The 12,461-nt window shown below is 47.7% G+C and overlaps 1 protein-coding gene across 1 annotated transcript in view; it reads left to right on the top strand.

Moving 5' to 3' along the window:
- Positions 1 to 12,215, top strand: part of LOC142586138 (uncharacterized) — a 93,790-nt gene extending 81,575 nt beyond the window's left edge. The window contains exon 6 of the mRNA XM_075697391.1: positions 12,087 to 12,215. Coding sequence (XP_075553506.1) covers positions 12,087 to 12,215 — 129 coding nt within the window. The remainder of the gene's footprint in view (positions 1 to 12,086) is intronic.
- Positions 12,216 to 12,461: the final 246 nt, after the last annotated feature.

The raw sequence follows: 12,461 nt of genomic DNA, 5'->3' as shown, positions 1-12,461 counted from the left end.
ATGACCACACCTCATAGGAATCTGGTAAACAACGTTCTTCGCGCAATCCACAAATTGGTTCTTGCGCGGATGTTTAACACTACATTCTTTCTTTACATCATCCTTACTTTCGAACTTCTTTTAAACCTTAGAACACACACCACCTATTTTGTTTTTTGCCGAAAAGACCACTTTTACTGCATAACTGCCAGCCACCTTTTTAAGTCTGTGTGAAAGGCCGTGCACATACGGAATTACTGAAACCTTGGAAGCTACATCCTTCTGCCTTTGATTCTTTGTGCATTGTCCTTTATCCTTCTTAAGTTCTTTCATTAGTCTAGCGCACGACGCCAGCATCACAGCGAGCGGGTACCCTGCCTTTCTCAACCTATCAACTTGCTCAAAAAATGCAATCTTTACGGTGTGGTGACATGACTTCAACAACGCTGACCGTAAACACGAAATGAGTATCCGATTCTTCACAAGCCTGGAATGGTTTGAGGCATAGTTCATTAGCGGTTTTCTAGCGCGGGGTGAGAATGACCAACACACATGTTCCGGTAGGAATTTTAACTTGACATCAAGAAACTGTAGCTTATTATCTACCGGTACTTCGGAAGTAAATGTTAAGCCCTTGCCCAGAGAATTGAAGCCTTCTACAACCCTATTCCTGAAAGCACCCTTGTCTACATGACAGCATAAAATCAAGTAGTCATCGACATATCTGTTACCTTACTTACTTCACCTTCTAAATCTTTGGCCAACTCTCTGTCCATGCTTCCCAAAAAAATGCTACTTAGGATGGGAACTACCTTTGACCCGATGCACACACCCCTTGCCTGTATATACGTTTCGCCACAGAATCCCTACATGTGTATTTGCTAAATAAAAATGCAGAAGTTCAAGAAAGGACTCATCTACCGTGCCGTACGTATTGCGGAATGACACCTTGTCATTCTCGTTTGTTATGCAATCTTTAACACTGCACATTAGGGGCCCATGCGGTAAGGAATAGTAAAGATCTTGAACATCTATGCTGAATCCCCAGCTGCAGCTTGTATTATCTGATGCCAGACAATTCACAAGGCCTTCAGAGTTTTTCAATAAGTACGGATCCTTTACTTCTAAGGAATTCAACATTTTTTGCAGGAACTCGGCGACTAGAACCTGCTAACAACCTCGCTCGTACACAACTGGCCTAAACGGAATTTCTTGCTTGTGGGTTTTTGCTGTAAAAAGTATCTCCAATTTCATTCCTTTTGAGTTCTTTACACGTGACGCAAGCTTATCTTGGTCACATTTGTTCAATAGCTCTACCGCTTTCTTTTTTACGTTTTCTACATTCACATCACATTTCTTAAAGTACTTGTTCACCGCTAGAAAAGCCTTTTCTAAGTAACAATCATATAGTACAACAACCAGAAAGCCTTCCTTGTCTGCTTGAACAACACGCAGATTATTCTCAACCAAATACTTAGCAGGCCTATCAACATTGAGTCTGGATCTATGGTTTACCGAAGATTTGGTCACCACGTCCACACATTCCACAAGACATCGTTCTTTTTCTTTCTCTGGTACACTCCTGGCAATGTCCCTTGTAAGTGCTAACCTGTCGACGATGTCGATCCTTGGTTTCACGCAGAACTTTGGCCCGAACTTGAGAACCTGTTGATGCCGTTCTTCCGCCGTTGCACGCCCTAGTAATAGAAGGCGGCGTCCCTCTGGCACTTCCCTTTTCTTCTTCGGAAATTTTCGGCGAACATCGTTCCGTATAGCCTCAACCACAATATTTGCCTGTTTGCACCAGTCCCGAAAAGCCTTCACGTTAAAAAGACCATCGGAAGCAGACGAACAGGCCACCTTTAGACATTCTTTGAAATGTCTAACCTGTCTCCGGCTCTCTGATCGCAAGATCTTGATCAATCTTCTCCCGTCTCCTGCAGGCGGGGGCAACCATCCGGTCACCAACAACACCTCATCAGGGCATTCCCTAAGTTTCAGGAACCAGCTTAACACCCGTGCTCTGCACTCACAGACCGCGATAATAGGCACCAGAACTGCTGGGTTGTTTAAGCTATAGTTCGGACAAGTAGAAAGACGGCCGGAAGAACTAGAAATGAACTGAAGCATAACGGCGAGTTTAAGCAGGTGGTTTTAAGCAGGTGGTTATTCAAAAGTAAAAACAGTTGTTAGAAAGCGGTCGTCCTTGTGTTGCCCCTATTCTTCGTCCCGGTTTGCGCACAAAAAGTTTTAAAATGAATCTGTTCCAACTAGGCCGACTCGCAGTTATTTCTTCTCCAGTGAAATACATCGAGTCAATGTTACTCGGTCGCGGAACTATTTCTCTGCTACTAAGAAAATTGAAAAGTGCACTGTTGTTTTTACACTTTGATACATAATTGAAATGTGTACAATCATACTCCAACCTACCTTGCCCACTCGGGACAGGCGGAGAGTATGTGCAAGCGAAATTTTGGCAGTGATGGAAGTGTGAGCGATTTCCCGTTCGTTGCTACGTCCGCAGGTCGTGCCACTTCCTTGTCCTAGCACAAACAGCAAGCGTTATGCCCTCTGTTCTTCGAAGTATATCCTTGCTTAAAAGGGTGACGGTTTGGGCCAGTTGGCTTTCCATGAGACTGTGTGGTGCAGCGCCAAGTGGGGCAGGGGATACAGGAAACGCTTGTCCTCGTTTTATCCTCTGTCTCTTGTCCTGCTTCGCGCTGGACCGCGCAGTCTCATATCCTTGCTGCTATCAAATGTCCGAAGCATAACCACTAAGCGAGACAATTCATCGGCTGTCGTTAACTCATGCTTTGCTGACGTTGTGGCGCTTACAGAAACGTGGCTTTCCCCCAAAGCAGCCAGTAGAGAACTATTTGACTGCGATAAAAAATACCCCAGCTATCGCTGTGACCGTAACACCGGAAAAGGAGGAGATATACTACTCATAGCAGTAGTCGATAATCTATTGTCATACATGATACCAGTGAATTCTTCCTTAGAGCTTATTTGTGCGAATATTCCTTTGCTTCATCAAAACGCAGTTTTTTTGCGTGTGGTTCAGACCGACCAATGCCACACCTGATTTTTTTAACAAATTGCATGACGTGTTAAACTCGATAGTTCTAAAATTTCTGCGTTAGCGTCTGTTTTTGTTAGGTGACTTTAAATTTCCTAAAGTTTACTGTTCAGGTACCAGCCCTACAAGCACTGAAACGACGTCGAGAATAATTCATTTGTTAATTTGTGTTTAGTTTTCAATTTAACTCAACTGGCCACCAAACCAACCAGAGTAGGTCTTACGTCTGCTAACGTACATGGTTATATTCTGACCACGACACCAATCTTATTGCACTTGTTGACTTTTTTTTGTGGTGTCAGTAACCACTGCTACCTTAAATTTACTTTAAACGTGGACATTACACCTGGAAGTACTGTTACCAAGCTAATAAGAAACTGCAAGAAAAGGGCTGCATAGCACAAAATAAGGAACCTAAACAGTTTATTGATAATTATATGCCTGGCTTTTCTGACAGGTCAATCGAAAGTAATTTGAACCTTTTCAGAGACAAGGTCGCTTCATTGATCGACAGGCATGTATCGCAACAAGTTATATATAAAAAAAAAGCAGCGAGAGCCATGGTTTACAACACACATAAAATGGGTTCTAAATAAGAAAAAAACGCCTTTTCTGTTCTGCAAAGTTCGGCAGCAGTGTTTCTCATTGGCGGGCTTATCCAGAAGATCTTTCCGCATATCGCTTTTCTGTTAAAAACGCCTGGAGTGACTATCTCAAAACTACGCTCCCCTCGCTGTTATCTACTAATTCATCCAAGTTTTGGAAAACCGTTAAACCAATAAAGGACACTGTCATAACAATTACCGATTTCGATGGCCACGCTTTGTGCAACGAGGAATGCTGTTCCGTTGTTATCGCCGTTTTTCGCAATGCTCTTCCGAGTCACGTGCAGTTTTCAGTGCCGCAGCTATGCGGCAGAAGACTGAAGAACACTGAAGTGTACTGTTCCCTAATTTTGCCGCACGTTTTCAGGGTCTCTCTAGTGGTACACTTTTCCAGCTGATTGGAAGGTGGGGACGGCAATTCCTGTGTTTAAATTCAGTAACCAGAACGCCTCCCTAAACTTCCGACCAATCTCTTTAAGAAGTACTCTTGTAAGATGACTGGGCATGTGTGATGGGTTAGGATCGTCACGTTGCAAAGCGTGTGACACGAGGCAGATGGAGGAGACGGTACATGATGAGCAAACACACGGCAATTATATTAGACGGCACGTAAAAACGAAAAATATCTTAAACTAGATCAACATACGCAAGGTTGTTCGTAACAGGAAAAATTTGTCTCACGAAGTTGCGGTTGAAGTCCGGAGTGGGGTGAGGCGTAGAGTAGAGTCCTTGAGGTGGAACACTCGCTCGTAGAGTGATGACCGGCGTGGAAGAGCAGACGCAGCAGCACGGGGCCGGAAAAGCTGGACGCGTCCCCCAGCTCCGTAGTCGGGAACAGGCCACTCCGTAGTCTCGAGAAAGAAGACGGCCCAAGGCGCTTGTTTCGATGACGCACGCCCGGTCACCCGAACCTCGCGCGTAGAAGCTGGTTCCGAGATGTCAGCAGGCCGACCTGGGGCCTCGTGCAAGGCGACGACCTGAGGCCTGCTCGTCTCGATGAAGGACGCTCGCTCTCCCGAAACTCGCGCGTAGATGCGGGTTTGAGGCTGCAGCAGGCCGCCCCGAGGTCTCGTGCCGTACAACAGTTTAGCTTTCTGAAGCTTCTCCTTGGCTAAACGGCAAGTCTCTTCAAGACGCTTCCGTAGATCAGCTACATACCCATATGTGGTTTTTGTGTCATCATCAATATGATCACCTGTCCATAATTCTTTCAATCTTGCCATGGGTCCTTTGACATAACGGCCATACAACAAGTCAAAGGGTGAAAAACCCAGGCTTGACTGAGGGATTTCGCGATAAGCAAAAAGCAATGGTGCCAAGTACCGGCCCCATTTTTTCGGGCTCTCTTGACACATTCGTCTTATCATTTGTTTAAGCGTGCCGTTGAACCTCTCCACAAGGTCATTTGCCATCGGATGATACGGAGTTGTTGGCAACTGCGTAAAAGAGAGAAGACGGCTTAGCTCCTTCATCAGGCGTGACAAGAATGATGTGCCTCTGTCACTGATTATCTCCTGTGGGACTCCTGCACGAGAGAACAACTCTAGAAGTGCTTCAGCTATTTTTTTTGTTTCAATGCTAGGCAGTGCCACAGCGTCAGGATACCGCGTTGCCATATCGACCATTGTCAGAACGTACTTATTCCCTTTCTCAGACATGGGAGTTAATAGTCCCACAATGTCAACGGCAACTCTCTTAAACGGGGTATCAATGACGGGAGTATTTCCCAATGGTACTCGACCTATTAAATGTTTGGGAAAAGTCCTCTGGCATGTATCGCACGATTTAACAAATCGGGTGATGTCTGATTGGAATCCAGGCCAGTGGAACTCTTCGCTCACATGGTCTGTGGTTCGCTTTATTGCTTGATGTCCTGCAAGGGTCCCTTCGGGAGCCATTTTCATCACAAAATGACGAAGGCTTCTGGGCACGACAAGCTGTTCCATTTGTTTCTTTGACCGCAGTGTGTATTTTCGGTAAAGAATTCCCTCCTTTACAAAGAATTGCATGTCGGCGAACCTCGTCTTCATTTCTTGGTACACTACTTCAAAGCATTTACGTAGACTGCTGTCCTCCTTTTGCCTGGTTCTCAAGTCGATTGAGCTGATGTCTAGGGGGTTTATAGCTGGTACTCGTAACGAATGCGAACTTGGTCTTGGTTGTCTGGTTGTCGCTGCCACTTCCGACTTGTTCCTGGTTTTACTAGCAGCCGATGATAAAATGTGAGCAGAGATGGATTCATCGGTACAACAGTTTCCACCTTCTGCTCTAAATGATTCATCCGCAGCGCGCGGTGTATAAAGATGTATTTTCCATTCATTGTCAGGATTGGAAGCATTCCGTACACCTTTCACATTTCCCAGGACAATATCATATAAAGGATTGTCCATGCATAAAACCCTAGTCTTGCCTGTGAAGGAAGGTGACGCGATCTCCACGTTTGCTCCATGTAGCTTCAACAATCTTCTGTCCAGAAGACAGACCAAGGAAATTTTTCCTGTCAGCTTACTGTCTCGTACGAGGGATCTTTTGACAATAATAGAGTCGCATCCCATATCTCGCAATACAATAGCGGGATGTCCTTCAAGCCGACCTTCGGCAGCAGGCATTGATTTTTCTTCTCTTTTATGCGTTTGCGTTCTCCCGCGTTCCGAACTTCCAGGAACACGACGCAAGGTCTGCGTATATTCAGCCTTCGACATGTCTGCCTGCTGCACCGAGCACGAAGCCTTCTCTGTTGGGGCAGTCACCTGTCTTATGCCCAGTGCGGCGGCACTTTCCACAGAAAGATGTATTTGAATTTCGACCCTTCGTATTGGTCCAGCAATGAGCAGCTCTGTGACTGCGTTAACCACAATGAAAGCAGCGTGGCATTTCCTTCACTTCTTGTCGCTCAGGAGTTCGAGCTTGACCTAGTGGCTTCCTAGGTTCTCTCTCGTTTTTACCTTCGCCAAGGTTGACTAACCCTGGCGCTTCCAGGTAATGATCAGTAGCTTCTGCTAGCTTGTCAAGTCCCTGACTATTCCTCTCTCTCAAAAAGACTGCCAGTTCCTCATGGCAAGTCATCAGAAACTGTTCTGAGACAATCTTGTCCCGCAGAGCATCGTATGTGCGGTCCTTATTGGCCATATTTTGCCAGTGATGAAAATATCCCTATAGACGATCTGCAAACTGTCTACCAGTTTCGGAATTATCGGCTTTCGCCGACCGAAACTTCCTTCTGTAGCCTTCCGCCGTGAACCTGAAGCGTTGCAAAAGCGTCTGTTTCAGTGTCGCATATTCCATGGCATGATCCGGTGCCATCCTGCCGACAACACTTAGAGCCACGCCTGTCAAGCAGAGGCTTAGCGATAGGGCCCATTTGTCTTGTGGTCAGCCGTGGCTCGTTGCGACGAGCTCAAATTGTTGAATGCATGCATCCAACTGATCGCGTTCTTCGTTAAATGCTGGGATTAGTTTGTGCGGACTTTGGTTGCTCTCGGTAGCACCTGCGTGCCCTCTCTCTGTAAGCTGCCCAGTAGTCATGCTACCCGCTGCCGCATCTAACTCCTTCAACTTTGACTTGTGCTCGAGCACTTCCCTTTCTGCCTTTAATCTAGCTAGCGCTTGGGCATCAGCTTCTTTTGCTGCATTGCGTTCAGCCAGACGTGCTTCACGCGCCTCCCTTTCGCGTGCGCGCTCTTCGTCTATCCATTGTTTCAGTGCCGGACCAATCAACCCCAGTTCTCTGCCAATTGCCGTAAGCTTGTCTGTCTCCATCCTGACCCGCCAGACACGAATATGCAATGTGATGCTCTTTTCGATAGCGTAAGAGAATTCCTGTCGCGGACGCCAGATATGTGACGGGTTAGGATCGTCACGTTGCAAAGCGTGTGACGCGAGGAAGATGGAGGAGACGGTGCATGATGAGCAAACACACGACAACTATATTAGAGGGCACGTAAAAACGAAAAATATTTAATCTAGACCAACACATACAACGTTGTTCGTAACAGGAAAAATGTAGTCTCACGACGTTGCGGTTGAAGTCCGGAGTGTGGTGAGACGTAGAGTAGAGTCCTTGAGGTGAAACACTCGCTCGTAGAGTGATGACCGGCGTGGAAGAGCAGACGCAGCAGCCCGGGGCCGGAAAAGGTGGACGGGTCCCCGAGCTCCGTAGTCGGGAACAGGTCACTCCGCAGTCTCGAGCAAGAAGATGGCTCAAGGCGCTCGTTTCGATGACGGACGCCCGGTCACTGGAACCTCGCACGTAGAAGTGGGTTCCGAGATGTCAGCAGGCCGACCTGGGGCCTCGTGCAAGGTGACCACCCGAGGCGCTCTTCGTCTCGATGACGGACGCTCGCTCTCCCGATACTCGCGTGTAGATGCGGGTTTGAGGCTGCAGCAGGCCGCCCCGAGGTCTCGTGCGGTACAACGACCCGAGACGTTCCCTGTCTCGAAGACAGGGAACGTCTCGGGTCAAGTGAACCTCACCAGTAGATGTGGCTTCCATAGGCCCGGCGACCCTAGTCGTGCCGGCGTTCCTCCGATCTCCGTTGTACGAGCCCCTGCTCATTCGCTGCACGAGCCTCCCTTGTCTTTCTTTTCCTCTTGTTGAGGACGGTCGCAATTTCGTCTGCTCTTGCGCTCGGTAATTTGTGCGTACTTCTTCACAGCATGTAATCTGTTGTAGCCTTATAAAATTTCTTGAAAGCAACTCATTCTCCAGCAGGTTTCAACACGGATTTGGTAAGCACTACTCATGTGAAACTCAACTTCTGTCATTTACGCATGATGTCACCTCACACTAGATAACAGAAAATCGGTTGGTTATATGTTTCCAGACTTCTCAAAAGCCTTTGATAAAGCTTAGCACTAACTATTACTACTTAAGTTGAGCCCACTTAACGTCAATCGTGATATTCTCAAATGGATAGAATGCTTTCTCACTACCCGCACACTGTAGGCAACAGCTAGTGATTGTTCCTCACATCCCCGCGCAGTTAAATCTGGCGTTCCGCAAGACTCAGTCCTAAGTCCTTTACTCTTCTCGATATATATCAGTGACCTTCCGTGTAACATTAAGTCATCCATAAAACTGTTTGGAGACGACTGTGTCCTGTACCGTACAATAACCAACGAAAACTACAACTATCTTCTTCAAGCCGACCTCAATCGCACCTCTGACCGGCGCAGTACTTGGCCAATGTCCCTTAATGTATCTAAATGTACAAGTATGACAACCTCGCGTTTTTGAACTCTTCTGAAGCTTTTAACTACACATTGAATGGAATGAAATTATAGCAGGTGAGTACTTACAAATACTTTGGTGTTTACATATCGAATGAGTTATCATGGCACTGTTACATTACCTATATTACTAACAATGCTAGTCGTACTCTTGGTTATCTTCCCCGAAACTTTCACCAAGTGCCAGAACACCTTAGACGACAGCTATTTGAAACATTAGTCCGTCTAAAGCTCGAGTACGCTTCTGCCGTATGGGACCCAGCTCAGCGTTAACTGACACCTTAGAATCTGCCCAGTACCGTTCAGCTTGATTTACGCTCAATAATTATGCTCGTACCGCCAGTGTAACCTTAATGAAATCAACTCTTCAGCTTTCAGGCGTGGTAATGAAAAGAAAGATTCCATGGCTCCAGCTTTTCATAAAATTTTCTTCCACAATCAAGTACTTCAAGAGGAATTCATCTCAGCATGCGTTCTTTTCGCCACGTGTTGACCAATCAAATAAAGTATCCATCTCTTTGTACCACACTAATCTCTTTTGACATTCTTTTGTTCCGAAGACAAGTAGAGACTGGAATCACCTTCCTCCCCCCATTGCTGCCACTGAGGACCAAGCGCTACTCAAGTCTGCATTTACTGAACACTTTCTCGTGTAGCTGGAAACTAATGTGTCTATTTTGAATCTGTGTTAGTTTTTTTATTTACATTGCACTTCCGTGTCTTTAGGGCGTAATAATAAATAAGATGAATAGTGGTTTTTTGCTTCAGAAACTGTACACCGAAAAAGAGTCCTGACAAAATTTATAATCACTGAAATTTTCGGGACACAGGTTATATAATAATGTTTTCGAGGCTGTTTTCCTTCTTTTATAATCACGAGAACAGTCGGTGAGGAGTAACCGTTAGTCCACTGAACTTCAATTTCTCATTGCGTTCAACCCTTTAAGGGCAGAACAAATAATCTTCGTCTTTGTTCAGTGGAATCATCTGACGGTGACCAAAGTACAGACTGGAAAGACTTCTTGAGGGTATTGTAGTTTACAAAAGTTCGAAGTTGGTTATCCGTAGTTGCAGCCCCAAAGTAGGCTATTTCAAAGAACAGTGGTAGATGATCATTATTAGACATACAATCAATCGTTGATCATGAAGATGCAGAGAGACGGCGAATAGAGAACGTGAGAACAATTGCAGGCTGATTTCGGCCGTGCACAAATTTAGTTGATCAAGAATTTTTACAAGAAAGGGAATTTTCTAACGACCAATTGAATTGAATTGAGCAATGAATCTGTTTTTAAATCTCAGGTAACATATTGCGAATTGAAATCCCTAGGGTGGTGGTGATGATAAATTTTATTCAAAGGGGGAAGGGTAAAGAGGGACGTGGCTGAGGGCTTGGGCTCAAGTAAGGCCCTGGACCTGCTTGGCCTTTTCCGCCCAGTCCACCAGTTCAAGTTGTCGGTCGACGTCCCCGGAACTGAGCCAGGCTGTCCAGTCAGTCTCGCTGCTGACGGGGGGATGAGAGAACGGGAGCGAGGTGCATTCCCACATTATGTGTGTGAGTGTTCCTGTTTCTGAACAGAGCCTACATTTGTCGCTTTTCTTGCCCCCTGTGATTTTGTTAATGTATTTTGGGTGTGTATGTGTTTGTCTGAAGTCGCCGAAACGCGACCGCTTGCGTTTTGTCGAGTTGCTTGGCTGGTGGTGGGAGCGCACGACGCCTCAAGCGATACCGATGCGCTATTTCATAATAAGTCTCGCAGGGTTCCTCGTGTCTCTCCTCCTCATTCACGCCGTCCGCATCCGCGGACGAGGCTCGGCGCGCGAGCTCTCGAGCCAAACTGTGAGCCGACGTGTTGCCGGGCACAGCCGCGTGAGCGGGGGTCCACACGAGGGTTCTAAAGCCGCTTAGGGGGCGTCGTGTGAGGACATGGTACGCCTGTTTGGAAATTCTACCACGTACGAAATTGCCGATGGCCTGCTTGCTGTCGCTGATGACGGTATTCGCTTCCGCATGCATGGCCATGGCAATCGCGGTTTCCTCCGCTTTCACCACTCGGCCAGCCATGATTGTTGTATGTTCTATCAATCCTCCGTTGTGATCCGCTGCCACCGCGGTCATGAGGTCGCCGCGAAGGTCTCTGGCTGCGTCTGTGTAGACCACTCCATCTTGCGAGCCGTAGCGTCTCCAAATGGCTTCACTACAGGCCTGCCGACGGCCCTGATGGAACTCGGGGTCCATGTTGCGGGGTAGAGGTGGCGCATGAATATGCCTCCTGACCTTTCGCGGAATCGTCATGCACTCTGTAACCTCGGGGATAGCCTCGAGACTGAGCTTCCGGAGGACTGTGCGGCCAGCCGGGGTTAGCGAGAGACGACGGACTTGGGCGGTGTGGTGAGCGTCTAAGAGCTCCTCGATCGTGTTATGCATGCCTAAGGCCTCTAGCCTTGCTGTGGCCGCGTGGTCCGGAAGGCCCATGGCGGCCTTTGTGTTTCGTCGGATCATTGTGTTTAATTTGGCTAAGTCCGCGGCTGCGAGTTTGACATATGGTGTCGAGTACATGGTTTGTGCTGGTTATGTATGCCTGCACAAGTCGAAGCAAATCGCCCTCGCCCATGCCGTGGTGCCGATTAGCCACCCGGCGAATGAGCTGTTGTGTGTAGTTGGCCGCCCTCTGGAGTTTCTTTAACATGAGCCCGCAGCGCAGCGTGTTCTGAAAGTCTAGCCGCAATATTTTGATACTGGGGCGCTCCGGGATGGTGAGTTCTCCGACCTTAATTTCAAGGAAGCGCCTTCTCCGTGGTAATCCGCTGGGACAGGTACTTCTGCCGGGCTTGATCAGGAGGTATTCGTATTTTTTCGGTGAGCACGTCAGGCCCCTCGACTCCGCATAAGCTTGTACGTTGTCGATGCCACGTTGCATGATCTCTTGAAGAGTTTGTGGATCACACGCCGCTGCCCATAACGTCACGTCGTCAGCGTAGATGCTGTGGTGAAGCCCAGGGATAGAGCACAGCAGTTCCGGGAGCCCGCGCATCGCCGCGTTAAAGAGAAAAGGGGAGATGACTGATCCCTGCGGCGTGCCTCGGCTCCCCAGCTCTATAATGTCAGTTTCATGTTCGCCGACTTTGATCCGGCGCTTCCGGTCGGTGAGAAAGTTTCGGACATATTGGTATGCTCGGTTTCCGACACCCAGTTGGGTCAGGCCCTCGAGCACCGCTGCATGGGCGACATTGTCGAAGGCCTTCTTCAGGTCGAGGCCCAGGAGGCACCGGAATCGGCGAGCGTCCACCGGACTTTCGGGTTGCATCACCTGCCTTTTTAACTGAAGGAGTACATCTTGGGAGGACAGGTGTGGCCTGAAACGAAACATAGAGTGGGGGAACTCGTCCCCATCTTCTACATGTTAATTTAGACGGTCTTGGACCACGTGCTCCATCAGTTTGCCGACGCATGATGTGAGTGAAATCGGCCTGAGGTTGTCCGCATTGAGTGGTTTGCCTGGTTTTGGTATAAAGACGATCGTTGACCTCTTCCACTCTTCCGGGATGGCGCCCGTCTTCCAGCATTC

This window comes from Dermacentor variabilis, chromosome 6 (genome assembly GCF_050947875.1).
Source record: "Dermacentor variabilis isolate Ectoservices chromosome 6, ASM5094787v1, whole genome shotgun sequence".
NCBI lineage: Eukaryota > Metazoa > Arthropoda > Arachnida > Ixodida > Ixodidae > Dermacentor > Dermacentor variabilis.
Note: the sequence above shows the minus strand (reverse complement) of the source record. Positions and strands in the feature narration are given on the sequence as shown.